Source organism: Phlebotomus argentipes, unplaced genomic scaffold (genome assembly GCF_947086385.1).
Source record: "Phlebotomus argentipes unplaced genomic scaffold, Phlebotomus argentipes genome assembly scaffold_18, whole genome shotgun sequence".
NCBI classification, from domain to species: domain Eukaryota; kingdom Metazoa; phylum Arthropoda; class Insecta; order Diptera; family Psychodidae; genus Phlebotomus; species Phlebotomus argentipes.
This window is the reverse complement of record NW_026776177.1, coordinates 6913436-6935036: the sequence shown is the minus strand read 5'-3', so window position 1 is coordinate 6935036 and position 21601 is coordinate 6913436. Positions and strand designations below refer to the sequence as shown.

The 21601-nt window shown below is 42.1% G+C and overlaps 1 protein-coding gene across 5 annotated transcripts in view; it reads left to right on the top strand.

Moving 5' to 3' along the window:
- LOC132260491 (peroxidasin) overlaps positions 1-21601 on the top strand; it is a 26849-nt gene extending 5248 nt beyond the window's left edge. Inside the window, exons 1-13 of one of the 5 annotated variants that reach the window (XM_059758637.1) lie at positions 3793-3918; positions 5747-5999; positions 11738-11953; positions 13559-13794; positions 13864-14229; positions 14300-14488; positions 15514-15543; positions 17070-17270; positions 17332-17507; positions 17573-17703; positions 17766-17804; positions 18437-19541; positions 19600-21601. In XM_059758637.1, coding sequence (XP_059614620.1) covers positions 5827-5999; positions 11738-11953; positions 13559-13794; positions 13864-14229; positions 14300-14488; positions 15514-15543; positions 17070-17270; positions 17332-17507; positions 17573-17703; positions 17766-17804; positions 18437-19541; positions 19600-21087 — 4350 coding nt within the window. In that variant the 5' untranslated portion in view covers positions 3793-3918; positions 5747-5826 and the 3' untranslated portion in view covers positions 21088-21601. Of the gene's footprint in view, positions 1-3792; positions 3919-5700; positions 6000-11737; positions 11954-13558; positions 13795-13863; positions 14230-14299; positions 14489-15513; positions 15544-17069; positions 17271-17331; positions 17508-17572; positions 17704-17765; positions 17805-18436; positions 19542-19599 lie in introns of those variants that run through there. The other 4 variants (XM_059758636.1, XM_059758634.1, XM_059758635.1 and 1 more) reach the window with 4 other exon arrangements.

Below are 21601 nucleotides of genomic sequence, written 5' to 3'. Positions count from 1 at the left end.
AGATTGATTGGTATTTTCGCGCGTATGCGAGAGGCGCAAGAATCCACAATACAGTTTGCTGTTTGATGTCAAATCCTCCAAAACACGTGTGCAGAAGAACCAAATCGTACTTAAGCAGTGTTATTTGGACGGGAATTTCAACCATTCGGCAATTGACTCGCTGTTTCAGCATGAAAGAACTGTTTCCTTCTTCCAGCACGGGAAATTCTTCGCACTTTTCCTGAACTGTCGTTTTAAAAACAGTGAAGATTAGTTGAATAGATTTTCTCTGTGATTCTTCGAATCTAACGCGCAAACACTTGAGATCTTCAGTCGAATTGGTGTAAAAACGGGAGGAATTCGCGGGAAGTCCTGAGAATTTCGTCCTTGCGAACAAGTAATACAACTGCTTGGGAATATCGTCGAATTTGTACTGCTCAGTGATGCACAAGCTTGGACATTGTCCATTTTGCAAAGATTCGGCAAAGGCGAGATTTTGCACAAGCGACAAAAGCAGAAATATCCCCAAAGTCATCTCAAGTTCGCCTTTGCACAGTAACTGCCTCATCAAACGACGATTCGTGGATTTATATTCGATGGATTGCGACATCCGCTTTCTTTCTAATAGTCTTCGTCATTAAGAACACCTGCGACGGCACATTGACCGGATTACAAGGTGTGGAAATCCGTAAAGCGAGTGCTTCGCGACTAATTAAAAGGTGTCGCCAACAATTTCTCACGATTTACGACCCGAAGAATTGCTTTGGCTTGGCAGGAATCTCATATCGAGGTGTGTTTGCATATTATTCTCCTGTTTTGAATTAGAATTATGAAACAGACTTTCAGATTTATGTATTGAATTGAGGTGAATTTGTGGCAATTTAAATCAAAAATTAAATGCTCGAGTGGAAAGCTAAGAACAATTATTTATCTTGATATTGTGCAATTCATGAGGAATCCTTTTGCCATGCATATAAATGCTTCCTGATTTTATCTGGATAACAAGTCATGATATTCTCCTGTACAAGTTTATCATCTTAATTGAGAATTTGAGTGCAAGTCTCAGGAGATTAAGAACAGTTTCGACCTCAACATTGTGAAATTCTGTGTGAATTTGCAAGAGAATTCTCTACTAATTTATGCATAGAATATTTCAATAAATACTCAACTTCCAAGACACTATCGATGAGGCATTGTGCTAAGCTCACTGTGTGCTTGTCATCAAGGGGAATAAAGTGGTAAACATTGCTGTACACTTGCGTATGTATTTTTCCAATCTCTCAGATTTTTCCTCCTTTTATTACAAAAACCCACAACGGCGAGAGGAAAATGAAGCAACAGAGAAAGAGAGAGAGAGAGAGAGAAAGGGAGTGAAAAGCATTAGAATAAAATAAATAAGCTTCCCGCAAAGAAGTTTTCCAGCGGAGATTCGCTGTGAAATATTTTTATGCAAAATTTTCTTCACTTGTTGTTTACAGAGGAGAAGAAAAACTCCATATTTCCTTCACATCTTCGTAAATTTGTTCACCCCAGTTTTTCACCGTGACAGCTTGTCTTGCGAACATGACATTGAATTAAATCATTTCCTTATCAATGTGATGAATTTTTCACAGAGAATTTTCCGTCAGAATTTCGAGGAAAGTTTTCTACTTTCCGTTTGAGCATTTATCTTGCTCGATGATTCTTCTTATATTTGCTGAAGTTTCACGCATTCTTCTGTGATTGCGTTTGTATTGTAAAAAAAATTGGAAAAATGTATGATATTTCATCGCACAAATTGGGTGAAAAAAATAAATTGTGATGCATTAAATCTTCAGTTAAATTGCTTGTGATAAAATATGTAAAATATGCAAATAATGCACAATGTTTTAATCAGAAATTATATTATAAAACATCGTGTTTCACGAACATCTCCAATGAATGATTCAATATTTTTCATTTTGCTTTTATCCAATGAGTTGTCTATGCTTTTTTTTAATTTATCGTCCATTCAGTGGCCAATAGACATTTTTTTCGCATCTTCCATGTTCAATTGAAAATCAAGCATGAACGACAATTTATAGTGATTTATCAGTTGTTGCGGGGTGAATTATTATGCAATTAAATTTCCTCATTGATCGATTCCTTTTTCGATTGTGGCCGCAAACAACGGCGCTCGGTGTGTCTTTGCTCGGTGCACAATTTATTGATTAGTATCTTCATTATGATTTCCACTTTAATAGACAGATTTATATTCATAAAGTGACCCCCGATGGCATAATACACCGAGCTCAGGAGAATGGAATATGAGCTGAGCATTTCTGTGGCGTAATTACCATGTTTAGGGGACGAAGAGCGAATGTAATTTGTCGTGTGATTGTTGGGAAAGGTCCGCAGCATGTCTTTCCATGTTTTTCCTTCCGTCTCGCTTCACGCGTGAAAAGTCGGTGCGAGATTTGATGTTAGAGGAGAAATTAGGAAACACAGCGAAGAATATTTCAACGTTGAAGTGTGTCAAGAAACTTGATAAATCTTCACAATATTGATCTTGAGTACTGTCTTGAGAAGCGATGCCACTGCATTTTCCACTGCCGGAAGCTTTGAATGATACATAACGTCAGTTTGCTGGGAAATCTCGTGAAATATTTACCAAAAGTTTCCCCCTTTTCACAACAATGACGCGAGAATTAAGTCACTGGAATTCGTGAGACGTACAATTTTGAATGAACTGAATTGTTTATTGTTAAACACGGCCGCAAAATTCGTTTCAGGTAATTCAATATTAAGCATTATTGCCTTTTCTTTCTTTATGCAATCCAATTTTCTTATGTATTCTTGACTATTTATATTATAAATACTGCGAATACGACAAGTTTAAACTTTTCAAATAACCACAAATTCTGTGTCTTGAATAGTTGTGAAGCTAAATAACGCGTTATTGAAAGTCAAATCACATCAAAGTGAGCCAAAAGATCTTATTTCAACACTCTTAAATGCTCTTTTTCTCAATTCTTCTCTTCCGGTTTCCATAATTTTGGTTCTCAGAATTTCCTTGCTGGCCAAAGAAATGTCCTTTTGACTCGGTTTAATGTGATTTGATTCATGGAAGAACGTTTGTTGAAGTCTAATAGCTTCAAAGTTATGAATAATTTGAGTATTTCTGTGATCATAAACAATTGGAAAACTACCAAATTGCCGTGACTTGTGGCCAAAATGTGTCGGAAGCTCTGGAGTTTTGCAACTATTCCAAAGCTAATCAGAGCAGATGCTTATCGATGTTTTTAAATCACGAATATATAAATTCAATTAAAATTCAAATTGGCTTCAGATGAGCGAGCGAAATACCAAAAATTCATACTTTCCTTGATTATCGCGGGTAAAAATTGCCACGATCCCAATTTCTGCAGCATGAGAATAATTACGGGGTTGTGTTATTGCGTAATAGCGCAGGGAATTACAAATGCATCCAGGTAGATTGCAATTCGGGCGCCGTTGTCATGCAAGGATAATTCAGTGAATGGATGTGCGAAAAAGTGGGAAATGAAGCTAATTCCAGCTCTGGTCCGCTTGATCCCCATGCGGTGCTCAATCCTCAGTCCTCCGGGCGTCCAATGGGACAACAATCGAATTTGGCGTGACTTCGCCCGCTGCGCGCCTCACCCTCGCCAGTGGAAGCTGCGCACTCGCATCTCGCCATCTCCGTCAGGCCAACGGCATCAGTGCAACTTGGCCGGGAGGAGAAAGAGCCGAGACGCGAGCCGAAGCTGCGATGCTGGAGCCAGTTGAATCCCCACTGCAGACTCGCTGTCGTTGGCTCAGTTTCCTTCTGGCGTCTGTGGACAGAAGATCCGCTTCGGCAGGACCTGGCCAGAGAGTCGCGCGAGTGCAGCTTCAGATCTCTGTGCCACCTAGAGTGTGGCTTCAGCGATGCCAGTGCTTAACTCACCGTGAAATTGCAGTGTAATATTCAATGAGCACAATTCCTCGAGACAAAAACGCGCGCTCTTGACCCAAACTCGTGCCGCCTCGACTTCCCTTCCAAGATAGGCCCAAATCCGGCGTAAATTTGATTACATGTTTATCTCATTCTCGCCGGATTGCAGAAAAATGAGAAATATCGGACCAAACTGTGCGGTCACTATCGCACTGCTTCTTCTACATTTCCTCCTCTATTTCTAATTTCCTCCCAAGGTTCTCATTTGTGCGAAATTAGCACTTTTTCCTCATCACCAGAGACCGTCGTCTCTCAGTGCGCTTCGGAGTGTGAGGAATTCCTCCAGACGACTCTCGAGAGCAGCTCTCCAGTCCGAGCACTTCTGCCAAGTGATACGCGAGTGTGAGATCTAAATTTAATTTCCAAACTAATTTGTCTGCTGCAGAAATTCCCACTCTTCTCGACTCGCGCTCTAATTTTTCTGCTGTGCTGTAATTTCGCGAAACTCGCCACAAACACTTGGTGGCTTTCTTGTGCGTCAATTTACTAGCAGAGCTGATGTTTCTCCGAGTTGTCTTTAAAAATAGAGAAGATATAGCATCACACATCGATCAAAAGATTTTCCGCAATTCCGTTCTGTTTAAAAATTGAATGTTGTTGAACTTACACGGCGAGGGCAAAAAAACCCCAGAATTGTACACGCAGTTGGAACATAAAAAGGAGGGAATATTTTAGCATTTTGAACACGTACGAGCAATTTTACATTGGGAAGGAGAGAGAGAGCGAGGAAATCTCATTGGTTTTGGTGAAGCATCAAAGGGAGTTTGCAGACCAAATAGAAGAAACAGAGGGACTTTGTTCAATGTGTTTGCACGATTGGTGGTGAAATTGGTGGTTTTGTTGCCTTACAAATTTCTATGCTCTGCACAACATGATTTTTTTCCTCGTACTCTGCGGCGCCCCGTGGCAAAAGGGGTATCGAAACCCCCACGTAGAATCGATTATTTGCCACCGCTCTCCGGAAATTGTATCGCCCACTCATTGTGGGGTGAAGCTGGAAAAAATTAAAGGCGAAAAGCTATTAGTTTAAAGCGGAGAAGTGGAAAATTATGGCAAGATAATGTGGAAGAAATTCTGGAGAAACACTTTTTATCATTTCCCCAAATTCTGTGCAGAATCTTTAGCGATTCAGGCCCTTTTATTCTGGACAAATCGCGTGGTCTAATCTTGTCTCTCTTATCGTAAGAAGAGCCTCTCAATCTTCATTATTCTCTTTTAAAGCAGTCCAATTATTTTATTAGGAATTTTCCATAAATTTGCAACTTGAAACAAGAAACTTAATTAGAAAATGAATTCTTCACCAATTCGTGATTCTATGTTGAAACCCAACTTATAGCTTAATTACCAAAGTTTTCTGGTTTCTTTCTTTTGGTTGCAGTTTGGGGGAAAGAATTGGCTCTAAGGTTAGTCAAACAATCCCGAAATGCATTGTGAAGATGCAAGAAAAGAACAGAAAACCCCTTTTTTGTGTGGAAAAATCTACTTTTCAATTCGTTCACTGAGCTTTTCACCTTTTGAGACTATAAAATCCTCCTCTTGGCGAGGATTTAGAAGAGTTTCAGAAGCTCACGAAGCTTGCATTGTTCGCTTTGGCCCACTAAAAGTCTTAATAGAATTCTTTGAACTGTTTGACTACCAAAGAATATTCAATGTATCGTGAATACTTTTCCCATTTTGTCAATTTCCCCCATCAAATCGCCCATTCAATCCATTAACTCTGCACATTCTGCAACTTTCCGCACACACAGATTCTTTGCCCCACTGAAAATTGCATTTTTGGGTGGCGCGCACAAGGAGCGGGCGACCTGTGGCAGAGGAGGAGCAGAAGCTCCGGCGAGCTGAGCAAAAGAACACGGGAAAAAAAAGCGAGGAAAATGGTGAAAAGTTGTGCAGTGCAAGTGCTCGTGGTCTTCATTGTCGTTGCGGCGTCAGGAAGTGGCGCTGGCGGTGAATGTCCCGGCAGATGCAGCTGCATTCAGCAGACCGTTCGATGCACGAGGCTGGAGTTCCAGGCCATCCCAGAAGTGCCGGCAGACACAAACATTGTGTAAGTATGAAAAAAACCACCGCAAACAAGAGTCTCTCGCGGCTGCAGCGACACTGAAAAGTTCGTGGACAGTGTGGGGAATTTATTTTAAATTAAATTCATTAGAATTCCCTCCGGAGCTCCGCGATAGTTTCCCACCATTTTCCGTTCTTCGCACAATGCGACGAAGCTGCATTTTACCTTCTCTTTGCCCAAGGGGAAAATTGCAGAAAGACTTCCTGTCGCGGAATAGTTGAAAATAGCACAGTTTCGGTTAAGGAAAGAGACAATCTTTTCTATTGAACTTTGTGTTGCGCAAGCTGAAATGAAATGCAATCCAGTTTATAACCATTTGAAGTTATTAATGCTTACAATATTGTACGTTTTACACAAGTTTTCATCCCTTCTAGTGATCTTTTTTCAGCTTAAGTAGTTCTGAAAGGCATTTATTTTCCAATAAAGCATCTTTACTTCCTCTTTCACATCAAACAGCTCAAAGGCTTTTATCGTTTTTCATCTATTTTCAACCCAATTACAACTCCTGGAAAATACATAATGTATATTGATTTGAAAATTTCCGATTCCATTTATGCTCTCTGTCTGCGTGTTTAATTCACATTCACAAAGAGCGAAAAATCGCTTGGCAGCATAATAAACAGAAACCGCTCGCTTAAATGTTGTTGCGAAAATAGATAAATATCCCTTGGCAAAGGTAACATCGAGTGCTGAGGATGTTTCAGGCGACTTTGTCGCCAGAAATTGAACGTGATGCTCAGTGTGGGTGTTTGTTGTGTATTAACTTTTATTGTGAGCAAGTTGGATAGCATCAGATGCGTGGGTTCGATAGCTTTCACAGCGATTTAATTAATCCTCCGTGTCTCTGCACAGTGTCTTATCCCAGAGCTTTATCTCTACAACACATTGGCTTTAAAAGAGAGAAATGAAAAAGTCATTTTTTCCCAGCATTTCACAGCCACTTTAACATCCTCCAATTTCGCATTTCTGTCTCTTTAATATGTCTTCATCGTCTTGGTGTTTGCGCGCTTTAGCATGCGAATCACGCACAACATACAAATTCTCACTCGCCAAGATGTGCAAAACGCATATAATTCTCGGTTGGAAATTAAAGGAAATTAAGTCGGTGGCTTGGAAAATCTGCTGTGTGGTTTTCACCCAGACGTGAAGCGATAATAAACAATTTGTGTGAGATTTTCAGCTTTTCCACGCCAAATTAGTGATGTGAAATATTCTTTTGCCGAACTGATTCTTGCTGCAAAATGCGCCTGTAAATCGACCTGTGCCTATTCATCAACTGTGTCTCTTTGTCTCTGGCGGAACTTATGGGGATGAAACGGAGTCCGGAACGCCGAAATCGTGCGGAATGTCACGTGTTTCGGAGGGTGGGAGGTGAAGGGTCGCCAGTGGATTGTATTTGAGTCTTTAGGCGTGAAAAGGAAACTTTCCACGTCGGTAATTCTTTTCGTGTGACGTTCAACAAATGCGACTCAGTGGCACAGGTGCGAAAGCGAGCAAAGGTGGAAGTGGATTCCCAAGGGGTGTTGCAACCCCATCACAATTCACTGCAAAGCGCAGCTCCTCTTTTATTCCTCACACTGCGCGATTCTCTTTATTTAGAAGCGAGAGCAAACATGTGTGTTTTCACACTCTATGACACGCTTTGCTGCTCTTTGTGTATCATTATAATATACACAGAGACTGAAAGCTGGGAGAAGTTCACAGTGGTGCGTTTTGAGAGCATCTTTTGATGGGATTCTTCGGGAAAACCTCCTTGACTTTTAGCAATTAATGGTGAATTATTCAAGGCTGTGTATTTCCGAGTTGTGCCCCAAAAATAGTTTATTGCACAACACGACACACGAGAAGCTATTATTTTTCGAGTCATTGAGCGTGGAATCAATGTGAAAGCTCGCACCTCTCGAGAGAGGTTTTTGGGGTGGATAAATTGAAATGCCTTCTGCTGGAGAAACGAGAGAGGTGAAAGAGATAAATTAGACAATTCGCCATTTTCATCTTACGTGCTAGAAAAGTGATAAAATTTAATGGTATGTGAAGATATTTTCATTGAGGAGCACTTTTTGATGTCTCTCTCGCCTTATCTGTCGCCAGCAGAAGAAGAAGGATTCATCTTTGCCAGAATGGCGGCGCTTTGAAGACAGTAAAATTCTACGCCGTGTATTTCATTTATTTGCAATCTTTCTCTCGCTGCGCTCAGAATTGAAATTGCTCTCATAATTTTCAACCTTAAGCCACACATCGTAAATTGCGGGTGTATTGAAATTTGGCCAAATATCGACATTAAGCAAATTACGCTCAAAAATGCAAATTTCATAATTCAATTGCCACACCTAGACATGATTAAGGTGAACTGTGCGGAGCCATATTCCATGCAGAATATTAATTTTGTCTAGTGGATGTAAATTGAATTTGGTGCGACCATCTCTCGCATCACTGCCGAGGGAGGGAATTGAATGCGGGCACGGAGAATTGGGCAGGACTAATTGACGCAAATCTGATACCTTGTTCGAGGGGCGGAGGGTGTTTGCACAGGGTAATTTTAGTCAGGAATTCGAGGCGCTCTACGAGAAATTACACCTTCAGCAAACTAATGCTCCAGCTAATTGAGAATAACGTCGAATTGTCTTCCTCCTTACTGCTTAATGCCGATAGAAATGTGAGCTTTTGCTCTCGTCTTGAGTCTCACACAATCAGGGATTTTTCAATGATTTCCCAACCATTGAAAATGCTTCAGTGATTTTATTTTATGTGTATTTCCGGACACAGAGGCAGAGAAGAATGAAATCAGGCAAAGGGATAACAGAAACACATATAAAAGCCATGAAACCGGAATTGACATTTCACCCCTTTTTCCTCCTTCCATTCCTAAACATTTTCCTCTCTGTTGACAAACGGCAAAGCAGTGAAAATATATTCATGATGACTGTGAATGAGATGAAATTTGGGTCAAAATAACTAATTATTATTACATATGAATATTAGGATTAAAATTAATTGCTTATTTTGTAAAATCAATGCAGTGAATATTTTGCAGAGAGATCAACTTTTTTGTGGTTTCATTGCATTAATTTATCTCCATATTTGTGTTGTTTTGATCTATTTTAATCTACCCAAAATGCACAGCGTAATTGGAATGAATTGCAATACTTGCATAATTTAATGGGAATTTATTCATTTCCATGTCAATAATACACTTCATCGCACAAAGGCAAATAAGTTCAATGAATTGTTAATGGTAAATATTTCCGTTGGAATATAATCTACATAAAAGATTCTAAAAATGGTAGAATAATTAAGTCATTCATTATTATGCTGAATTCATTGGAGGAAACTGATAGAATTCCGATCATGTCTTGTGCAGTCTGTTCATGAGATAGTTTATGTAATTATGCTGAAGTTGGTGCAATTTTAAAGACGCTGGCAAATGCTGACGACGTGAGTTGCTAAATAATAGATAAATAAAGGGCGGAGTTCCAAATAGTGGGTGGAAAATCGTAAATAAGGCCAAAGAAACTTCAGCAGCGGACGTGCCAGTATATATTTTATGTCATTTGAAAATCCTCTTAGATAAATTGAAAATGGCTTTGCATATAAATTCCCAGAAAACCCAGAGTTCGTCTTGAGAACACCGTCGGTTGCGGCGGAACTATTTTGGCGTAAGTGCACGAAATCTTCCTTAAGGATTCTCCAGAGTTTAAACTCAATAATTGAGTGGTGCGCACCGAGTGAAATTATAATTCCTCTGCTTTTCACTCCTTGACAAGCGAATGCTTGTCATCGTGGATGAAATATGATTGTGATGTCACAACTGTCTGATTCGCTTTATTTATTCGTATCGGAAAATCTCAGTGGAATCGGACAGTCACATGCGAGCGCCTGCAGTGACGAGACATCTCCATTTGGCATTGCACAGCCACTTTCACACTGGGGAAATCCTATGAATTATGTCAAAAATGTCTATAAAATCACACCATGTCGTCCGTGTGCAGTTTTGTGGTCAGCATTCGCCAGTGTTGGACAGTCTTTTTTTGCCCTTCCCGCCCGCTTGTACATACACTGTTTGAGCATTAAGCGGGGGTGTGTGTGTGCTTCGGAATGAATAAATATTCTTCCTTTATAAATCACAAACTTTTATGGGCGCTTTTCCATGGCAAAGTCCCGCACGGGAACGCGTTGCTGGACTGGAAAGTGTAATAAATCAAAAGTCACTTCTGAGTGGGACTTTTTTAAACAACGACAACAACTTCGCCTTATTAAGCATCAAGAGTTTACAGTGAGTGACTCTGCACTTTAATAGGTGCTGAAAGCCGGAAATTTTCATAGCACTTGTCTTAATTTCTGTGCACAGAGAAAAATCTGAAACTCAAAAAGCCGTTAAAATCGTGATTTGGCTGCAAGAAAACTTTTATTCCCTGCACAATCAGTATCAGATCATTGACAATCCTAAAGTATTTCAAGTGGAATTTTGGTATACTTTAAACACAACTTCTTGAGGTAGTTTTTAATAATAAAAGAGCCTGATTTTGAAGCTTGAATGCGAAAGATGTCTTCTATAATTTGCTATAATCAAATGAATTCTTCAACATTTTAGTGATTTTAAGTGAAAAGCAAATATAGAAATATCACTTGTCATGACAAATGGCTCAAAAAGAGAATATTTTGGTGGGTTGGAATGGTGAATTGATGACTTTGCAGCAACATTCTGAAAGTTTCACGCGTTTTTGGTGATTTTCAAAGAAATATTGCCGATTTCGCCGCCTCTTTTGCATCCTTCTTTGCCAATTATAATCCCTGTATTCAGTTCTGCGCGGAAAACCATGCAATCCCATCTGTAATTCCATGCAGATGAATCTTTTGTGATTTTTTTTACGACTAAGAGTGAGTTCCCCAATCTGTGAGTCATCATAATAAAGTTTTGTTGATATCTTGAACAGAAATAATAGAGCTAGGCAGTATTTTTATTGAGTTCTCTGTTCAAAATATCCCTCAACCCCCGCAATATTCGCTGGCTGAACTGATAGGGCGGGTTTTAGAGGCGAATGGAGTGAAAGAAAATATTTACAGTGTTGTGCCATTGACGATTCCATTACGGCTTCCTCACCGTATGAAGACGTCTTGTGCGCGCCTGGTGTGGATTGGGGGCGGTTTTTCACTGCTGAGTGGCCGCGTAGCTAATGCTTCCGGGATTGTGATATGGAGTGCAAAATAGAAAAATTCCCCTTATGTATATTTTCATGGTATTTCCTTGTGTTACAATCTGAATTGCAAATTCATGCAAGAACTCGTCTGTATTAAAATCCCGCCAACCCTGCGAATATTTCGCATGGAAAATTCATGTATTCAGCCAGGCATTAAAGTGAGGCCCGAGAGTGGTCTATTTATGCCTTGATCTCCCATTCTTTCTACCCTCGTAAGCGTCCCGGCGTCTTGCCGGAAGAGTGGCCAGAGTCACCTTTGCCAGAGGCTCAAGGCTTAAGCCCAGATCCTCTCCCGAATGGTTGGTGGGGGCGCAAGAGAGAGTGCCATGCACACGATCCGGGGGATGAAGTGGAGACGTGCAGATGGTCCTCAAATGATGCTCTGCATAATTTTTCCACCATCGCAGCGAGTGATGCTCAATGCTGGGAATTGTACAGAAAGATGTGACTGTGAATTATTGCAAATTGCAGCCTTTGAGGAATGATACACTCTCGCCCACAATTGTACTTTTGTCACTCTTTCAGAGATCTTCGCTACAATCGCATTCGCGAAATCCCATCGAGAGCTTTCTACGGCAAGACACATCTGCATACGATTTTCCTGAATGAGAATCAAGTGTCAAGCATCGAGGCGGCTGCCTTCGAAGGCTTGCCATCTCTCAAGTATCTCTATCTCAACAACAATCGCATCTCGCGTGTGGCGCCGAATGCTTTCGCGAGCTTGAACAAACTGCAGAGTCTGTAAGTATGCTCAGATTTTACATATTCATGTTGCATTGCATAATATTCCATCTGTGTGCAACGCCATTGCTGGAGTTGACACACACAAATGTGGCAACAAAGTGTGGAAGAAATTATCAGAACAATTCAGTGGAAATGTTATTAATGATATTGTCAATTTACCAATGGCGGCTACTGAATGTTTCAGATATCTGCAATCCAATGAAATCAGCAATTTGAGTAATGTGGCATTCGCCAATTTAATTTATCTCTCAAGACTGTGAGTATTCTGCGAGGACAATTTCCTTTTGGCCTCTAACCAACCGCACAGACGGAATCACTAAACTTTTCCTGCTGTCTCTTCTCTCGAGCACTCTTCCTCTTCGCATCCCTTTGAAAATTATACATTGAAAATAAAGAGCTCAGCAATATTGTCTGAGTTGCATATAATCATTTTACGATAGAGTCGAAAGATCACAGAGAAACAATGTTGTAAATATATTTCTTTGGAAACTGTTTTCTCTACTTTATCACAATTGCTAGCATTTGATAGCACTGAAAGCGTCACACAAAAAACACACAATCCTCTAGCCAATGCGTGTGCACTGTTACAGAACACATTTGCGGTGAAAGGTGCATTTATCATTCGGATTTCCTGGGAAGACACACGATGAAAAATGGAAATGGATGCTGAATTCTCAATGGGTTTTATAAATTTTTCCAGAACTCAATTGTGTCAAGATTTTCACTATATTTTGTGGCAAACATGCACTCGAGAAAATCATTCATATTCACGAGTTTTCCTGAAAGTCATGAATAGATTGATAATCAAGTGGAAATTTGAAGGTGAAATGCAGAGAAAGAGTTGAAATTGAATATTTTTCATTCAACAATCAGTAAATCATTGAGAAATGCATGTTAATTAGAGCAATTTTAGGGTGTAAGACACAAATTTTAGCACATTTCACCCTGAAGGAAGCTCATAAACAGCTCTATTGCATTGAGTGTTTTGCGAGGTCCTTTCTCTGAGTGTTTATTGTGATTTCGAAGACATTGAAGTGGTCACATTTATTGTGTACTGTTTTCGAGATGCGGAAAGAATGGATGAATGGTTTCTCCTCCGTTCGCCCGAAATTCACCAAGCCAGACTTGTGTCGTCTCTTGTTTATCACACAGTGATTTACTGGAACTTAATGTGAGTTGGAATGGGAAATGAGACCAAGGAAGTTTATGTGGCTGAAGATGAGACTAAGAATATGTCGCTCTTCCTAAATTTCAGCGAATTTCTCTTCACGTACACACAATGTTGTTGTAATATTGTGAGGAAAATTACGTCTTTGTCCACTAATGGCCATATTTTAGTCAAATTGCTTTTCCGTCCCTTCACAGCATTTGTCTGTGTTTGTGTGAAATATTCTATCTTAAATCCCTCGCTGATCAATTTTCCTTGTCAAGTGCACACAAAAGAGGTACACTTTTGGTATAACTTCTGCACTGAACATTGAGCAATTTCTTCCATCATTCTTCGACATTATACTCTCAATATCAATGCAATTCTGCTTTTGGGGTTGGTGGTAATTTATTGGACTGAATCAGAAAGAATCCATTCACTACACTTTTGTGCAGCTTTCTCTACAATAATCGCCTCGCCACGGTTCCGGAGGGTCTGCTCAATGGCATGAAGTCCCTGAGAAGACTCCGTCTCGATGGCAACGCCCTGGAGTGTGATTGTCGCCTTTTGTGGCTGCTGAAGCTTCTCACAAATCCCACAACCAACTTCCAAATTGCCGCCACGTGTTCCTCACCCAGCAACTTGGCAGGAAAGAACATCTACGTGGTGAAGGAGAGCGATTTGCACTGCAGTGAGTCTCTCTTCGTCGGTTCTCTAAAGTGATTTTTCCACTCAGAAAGACATGTTCTTTATTCCACAGCAATGCCGAAGATTGCTCCCTCGCCGAAGAGCTTGAGAGCTCAGCTGGGACAATCGGTGACGATTCCATGTCAAGCCAGTGGTGCTCCGAATCCTGACATTGTGTGGATGAAGAACTTCAATGAGGTGGACAAGGCAAATCCTCGGATTCATGTGATGTCCGATGGCGCCATTGAGATTGCCAACATGACTCAGGAGGACTTTGGTTCATATGAATGCATTGCGCGCAATATCATGGGCGAAACACACTCGGAAGCGGTGAAGTTGGATCCAATGGAGGAGCGAGTAAAGTTGCAGTTCATCGAGCAGCCACAGAATCTGTTTGTTGACTCGCCAGCAGCCATTGTTATGCACTGTCGCGCGACAGGTGAGTTCAAATGCTGTGTTTAGTCCATCTCTTGATTCAACACACTCGCGTCCTCTCAATTTCCTCGCAGGCGATCCGGAACCAAATGTTATTTGGTCACTCAATGGCTCTCCACTGCAATTGTCTCAGCGCCATCACGTCCTCTCAAACGGTTCACTGGCCATCGAACCGTCCAGCAGCGCCGATTCTGGGACCTACAAATGCGATGTCAGTAACAAATATGAGACAATTTCCGCCAGCGCAGAAATCATGGTGGACGGTGAGTGTTTTTTTTCCGCCACTGGCTCATGATTGATTGTAAGGAAAGCTCTTGAACAATGTATTGATTGATCCTGTGCAGAATTCACCTTTCGTGATAAATTGAGTGACCCAAAAATGGTGCCGGAGCGAAGGCGTGCGATGGGAATGAATGGATCAATTTATTTTGCTTCAAAGTCCTAAAGTGTCACAAATTAAGTCTCCCGGGAATTGATGGGGAAGAGATTGCAATGTTGAGGAGTTTGCAGTTGTTACACTGAAGCATGTCGTATAGCAATAGTGGACTGTTTAATCTTGTATGTTTACCAACTTTCCAACAAGTAATCCTACTTTGAGTTGAGATTTACAAGCGCCATAAGGTCGAAAACGATGTTATTTGCCGAATTTCAGCTCACAACAGTGAGATTTTTCGACTATTACATAATGAAAGACTTTCAAAAAAAATTCTTCTAACTTTACATCTTTGGCTGAATAGAGATTTGAATTTATTCTGGTTTTCTATCCCTCAGAAAGTTTACTTTCTCGTGATTAAAATGTAGTCTAGTATTCACTCTTGACTTTATAAGTCTCTTAAGTCTTACTTGATTACTTCCTTCACTTCTCCTGAAGCTTCTAAGAAGACTGTTGTGGTCTCATCTGCGTTCATGTCTATTCTGTCTTGATTTTTCTTTATCTCTATGAAAGTTTCAATTTCTCTTATGTTTCACCACAGCTTTCATCTCTTTATCTTACTTGTGATGCGATGATTCTTTCATTGTATTCTTGTCGTCCTGGAAGATCCTTTTCTTTCCAGAAAATACCTTCTGCTCCTGAGCAACGAGAAGTCTTCTTTTCGTTCCATCAGGTTTAAATGCAACTTTTCAAGACATTGAGGGGCAGTTTTCCCCTTCAGCACAATTTCTTTTAACCATATCAAAAATAATACTGAAGTGAAAGATGTAATCAAGTTGAATACATACTGAAGCACCACTGCAAACGTAACTGTTACCAAGAACAATACTAACTTTTCCCTACTCTTTCATGCAGCAAAAGTAATAGAGATTTCTCCTCATTCCGGTAAAGTTGTAAAAATTATTTATTAGATAATAAGTAATATGTTGTGTTCAGTCACGCACTTGCTGAGTGAATGTGTGCAAACAATGTTTGGTTGAGTGTGTGTGCGAGTGTGTCAATTTCAGGCTGTTTTCCTTCTTGCCTCGGAATCCGATTGATGTGGATGCCAATTTGGCATTCCGCATGCGGGTGATTTGTGGGCGGATTGGCGGGAAAAATGGGAAAAATCAATGGGAATTTAAGTAATTAAACCGACGAACATTTTCCACACATGCTGCACGATTTTTTCCCTCTCGCTCCTGGCCAAACTCTTGTGTGCAATTAAACCCGTATTATTAGCCATAAACTACACGGAAAGAGCTGCAGCTCAGACACAAAGCTCAGCACGTAGGATTATTTAATCATCAGCACGGATTGTCGAGAGACTCCCGGATATGAGAATGTAAATACAATTTTGCGAAATTGTGTTATTTTTTTTTTGAATGAGAAGTTGAGAAAGTTTTTCTTTTTTTCGGCATATTTCTCGTTTACACAGAGAGAGAGAGAATCCAAATTTATTCACTTTTGAGGGGTTTTGAGGTAGAAAAGCACCAGGTGAAAATTTCCATTGTAGAAAAGTGCTGTTGGAAAGTTTTGTCCATGAATATGTGCAATTAATTTGTATTAAATATCATACTTTTAAATTCATACGTTGCGAGAATCCGTAGAATTATGCAGACTTTGTTTAGCATAAACCTAAGAGAGAATGAAACCATGAATGCTGAGGGAAAATATTTTCATGTTTTAAAGCCACACACACAACATGTGGTGAAGTTTCGGACGAAACTTTATCTCTATTTTCTCGGTGAAAACAGAATTCTCCTCTTCTATCTGTTCTTTCTTTCCTCTTTTTAATGTAACGACTTCAGCACCTTTTGAGAGAAAAACTGTAATCTTACTTATTGACTTGGTATTTTCCTCATTTCAACCATGTCATCATCTGTAATTCTTCACCCTGAGCGGAGGGATTTTCCGTGAGGGATGAGCTTTAGTGTGTGTGTGTGTGTTTGTGAAAAGTGTGAAAAAGTTGATCTTAATTTCTCACAACTTCTCACAACGATTTGTCTTGTGGATTTTATTGGATTTGGCAGCTTTTGTCCTCCCCTTTTGCCGTGTGCGTCTGGGTGGAATTTTCAGTGCGGGCGAGAGAGAGTGAAAAGTGACTGAGCAGAGGGTGGAAAATCGTTTCATATCCATATCCAAAGTGAGCACGATTTTTACTTCTGTCTCTTCTTTTCGCATTCCATCCGACAAGGAATATTCATCCACTCTGTATATGCTTTTGTGGGCAAATTGCCAGGAAAAAGAGTCATGCGGACGAGATGTTTTATCTCTTTGCAAATTTTTGGGGGCAAATAGGGGGAAAACATGAAGGGAATTCTTTGTAAATTAATACTTTTGGGTAGTTTTTGCCGTGTATATTTTGCTCATGTGGAGTCAAATGGTCGACAATGTCTAATGCGACTCTTCTTTGGCTTGTCTCTTGGCAGTGATTCCGAGATTTGTGGTCACTCCGGAGAATCACACGGCGAGAGTGGGCGAGGAAGTTGTCCTGAATTGCGAGGCGGAGGGAAATCCCAGTCCAACAATCTCTTGGGAGCACGAGGATGGCCAGCAAATTGTGTTCACGGGCCGGATTTATCTCACGGGCAATCAGCTACACATAAGAGACGCCAAGGAATCTGACTCAGGTAGGGAAAAAGTGCCATTTCCCGAATGAGGATTCGCTCGCAATGGCGATAAATCTTGCAGGTTTGTACATCTGCGTGGCGGAGAATACAGTGGGATCATCTGAGACGGTGGCTTCTGTGGAGATACACAGCATCGCGAATCCGCCTCATCTCATCATAGAGCCGTACGATTTGGAGACTCTTCAGGGCGCCACAATTGAGCTGCCCTGCATGGGGGATGGCGAACCGCCGCCGCAGGTGAGACAGCAGCTCCTCATCCTGGCTAAACGGTGTGTGAAATTGAATGCGCTCCGCTTTTGCAGGTCAAGTGGAAGAAGGACGGAAGGACGATTATTCCCACGGATCGCTTCAGAACTGCCGAGTCGGGAAGTCTTCACATCGCCAACGTGACGATTCTCGATTCAGGACGCTACGAGTGTTCCATCACAAATGAGTAAGGCGTTCTTCGTAATATGCCGAGAACTCTAATTAATTTTGCCTCCTCTAATCCCGCAGATTTGGCAGAGCAACAGGTCAAGGGCTGTTAATTGTGAGGTGAGTAGCAGCGAAGCTCCCTTGCGGCGTGATGAGACTTCTTATCTGAGTTCTTAGGATTCTTAGTGTGTGAAGAGGACAAAAAATACACTGAAAAGCGGTGAAATAAGGCCCAGTTTCTCATTTTTGCTCATTTATGCATTAAATAATGTGAAATTACTAAATATTTCAGCGCAATATTATATTAAAATTACATGAGCACTAAAAATTTGCGGAATATCATGAGAATAAAGATATTACCTTCGGTATTTTGTAGAAAAATTAAGTTAATTTCAATTTAATAATAATTTTTTAAAAGTCTCTTAGTTAGAAAGAAATCCGTAGTGGAAATTCGCAAAAATCAAGATTTCATATTAAAGATTATCTGCAAATTATTCAGGAACAAAAGAAGAAAATGTTTGGTTAATTTTCAAGCACTGAAACAAATCTATTGAATTCCCTGGAAAGTCTTCACATTTATCTCACAAGACATAAGAATATGAAAAAGAGTCAAGACTGTCAAAACATATGCTTTGCTTATTTTCCGCTCGACTTCTGCGTCCACACCATAAACTATGCAGATTTTAATGCTGGCAATTCTTCATTCTCTCGTTGATGGATTTTTAATTAACCGCCGCTTTTGGCTTCCGCAGGAAACCGGACGAAATTGCACCGGGAGAGAAGTTCGTGCGGATGGCGTTTGCAGAGGCGTTCAAGGAAGTGGACACGGCGATTAATCAAACTGTGGCATCGCTCTTTTCGCCCGAAGCTCGCAACACGCACGATTACGGAGAGAAATTCCGCGTATTCCGCTTCCCTAATGAGCCTTCGCGGGAACTGGCCAGAGCTGCTGAGGTGTACGAAAGGACGCTGGTGAACATCCGAAGGAACATTGACAGCGGCAAAGTGATGATGGCCAACAAGACGGACTTCAACTACACGGAAGTGCTCTCCGCCGAGCATTTGGAGCTGATTGCCAGCCTGTCGGGATGCCAGGCGCACCGGCTGAAGCCGAACTGCACGGACATGTGCTTCCACGGGAAATACAGAACGGTCGACGGGACGTGCAACAATCTGCAGAATCCCACGTGGGGCGCCTCGCTGACGGGTTTCCGCAGAATCCTGAGTCCTGTGTACGAGAACGAGCTGAGCATGCCCGTGGGTTGGACGAAGGGGAGGTTGTACAATGGATTTCCGCTGCCCAGCGCTCGCCTGGTGTCCAGCAAGATGATCGCCACGGAGCAGATCACGCCGGACAGCCGAATCACGCATATGGTTATGCAGTGGGGCCAATTTCTTGACCACGATCTCGACCACGCCATTCCGTCTGTGAGCTCGGAGAGCTGGGACGGCGTGGACTGCAAGAAGACATGCGACTTTGCCGCTCCTTGTTACCCCATCGAAGTGCCAGCGGACGACGTGAGAGTGAGCAATCGGCGCTGCCTGGACTTTGTGCGCTCCAGCGCGATCTGCGGCTCTGGACAGACATCGGTGCTCTTCGGGCAGATCCAGCCTCGCGAGCAGATCAATCAGCTCACTTCCTTCCTGGACGCTTCCCAAGTTTATGGATATTCCAAGCAGTTCGCCGGCGACTTGCGCAACATGACTGCCGATGAGGGGAAACTGAGGATTGGACTACACTTCCCGGGACAGAAGCCTCTGCTGCCCTTCGCCTCACCGACGGATGGCATTGATTGTCGTCGCGAGATTGGCGAGAGCAACGTGAACTGCTTCACAGCTGGAGACATTCGAGTGAATGTGAGTTTAATTCGCTATCTTTCAAGCGCAATTGATTGATTTTTCGATACAATTTCAGGAGCAAGTTGGTCTTCTGGCCATGCACACGATCTGGTTCCGGGAGCACAACAGAATTGCTGACGTGTTGCGACTCTACAATCCTCACTGGGACGGAGAGACACTGTATCATGAGGCGCGGAAGATCGTTGGAGCTGAGATGCAGCACATCACTTACGCACACTGGTTGCCAGTCATTCTGGGCGAGGAAGGAGTGAAGATGCTGGGAGAGTATCAAGGGTACAATCCTCAGCTGAACCCCTCGATTGCTAATGAATTCGCCACGGCGGCTCTTCGCTTTGGCCACTCGCTCATCAATCCCATTCTCCATCGCTATGACGCCAACTACAAGGAGATTCCGCAGGGTCATTTGCCGCTGCATCAGGCTTTCTTCGCGCCCTGGCGATTGGTTTACGAGGGTGGCGTGGATCCGCTCATGCGTGGCCTCTTCCTCACGCCGGCGAAGCTGAAGAAGCCACAAGAGAATCTCAATGTGGAGCTCACGGAGAAGCTCTTCCACTCTGCTCACGCTGTGGCGCTGGATCTGGCGGCGATTAACATTCAGCGATCACGAGATCACGCCATTCCCACGTACAATGAGTTCAGGAAATTCTGCAATCTCACCGTGGCGACGACTTTCGATGACTTCCGTGCGGAGATTTCCAGTGAACAGGTGCGAAAGCGCCTCAAAGACATCTACGGCCATCCCAGCAATGTGGACATTTGGGTGGGAGGAATTTTGGAGGATCAGGTGGCTGGTGGGAAGGTTGGACCGCTGTTCAGATGCTTGCTGGTGGAGCAATTCTGTCGTCTTCGCGATGGTGACAGATTCTGGTATGAGAATCCGTCGGTCTTCAAGACCGATCAACTTGTCCAGATCAAGCAATCCTCACTTTCTCGCGTGCTGTGCGACAATGGCGACAATATCACTGAGATCAGTGAGGATGTCTTTGTGCTGTCGCACCTGCAAGACGGCATGAAAATGTGCGAGAAGATTCCCGAGATGGATTTGCGCTTCTGGATGGATTGCAGCGGATGCAAACCGCGTCCGCATCAAAGCGGTGAACTTGTGCGTCGTCGAAGATCCCTGAATGAGAGCGCCGCACAGGAGAGTGACAGCAATTGGGTGGACATGAATGACGAGCGGATTGAGGGCCTCGAGATGACCATTGAGTCTTTCCAGAAGACACTCAAGCAAATGCGGCGCAAGCTGAAGAAGCTGGAGGCGACGTGCCAGGCGACGAGCGGCAAAGTGCAGAAGATTCACGGACACTGCACTGACTGGGGCGGGATTCGGCGGCTGAACAACGAGGTGTGGAAGGAGGACGCGTGCACGCAGTGCGAGTGCAGACACCGCGAAGTGCACTGCGTGCGTGACAAGTGTCCGGAGACGGAGAAGTGCGCCAACGGAGCCACAGCGACTAAATCCCCAACGGATTGCTGCCCAGTTTGTCCGGCCGAAGTCACACCGAGCGCCCCGCCGGAAGTCTCAAGCGCTCCGGCGGCCTAAGGAGCGACTGGGCGCGGCTATCATTCATCATCCAATGAAGTCTCTTTAAAATAACACGTAAAATAACCGTTCTCTTAAGCAGAAATGTGCGTTTTCGATGGATTACGATACCAAAACATGTGTGTTTGCGGTGAAGAAGCGTCGTTAAGCTTTCAAACACTGGATTTTCTCCCTTCATTCACACAGCAAAGAAACTATTCTATCCAGCATTAATATTCATAGAATCATTACCGTATATAAATATAATTGAATTCAGACGTAAGAACACGATTTATTAACGTAGATTAATATAAAATAGATATGTAACTTCACGTAAAATCAAAAGGAAATCAGAAATGCTTGAAATAAAGAACTCTCTCGATCATTGAAATTCAGTCATCGTAAGAATAAGAAAAATTTAGACATTAGAGTGTATTTTAATTGTTTTATAAACAAGAAAACATTTCTGTGTATTTGAGATATAAACTAATAAAAACAGAGAAGAAATTTACCTTGTTGAAGGAATCCTACCAAA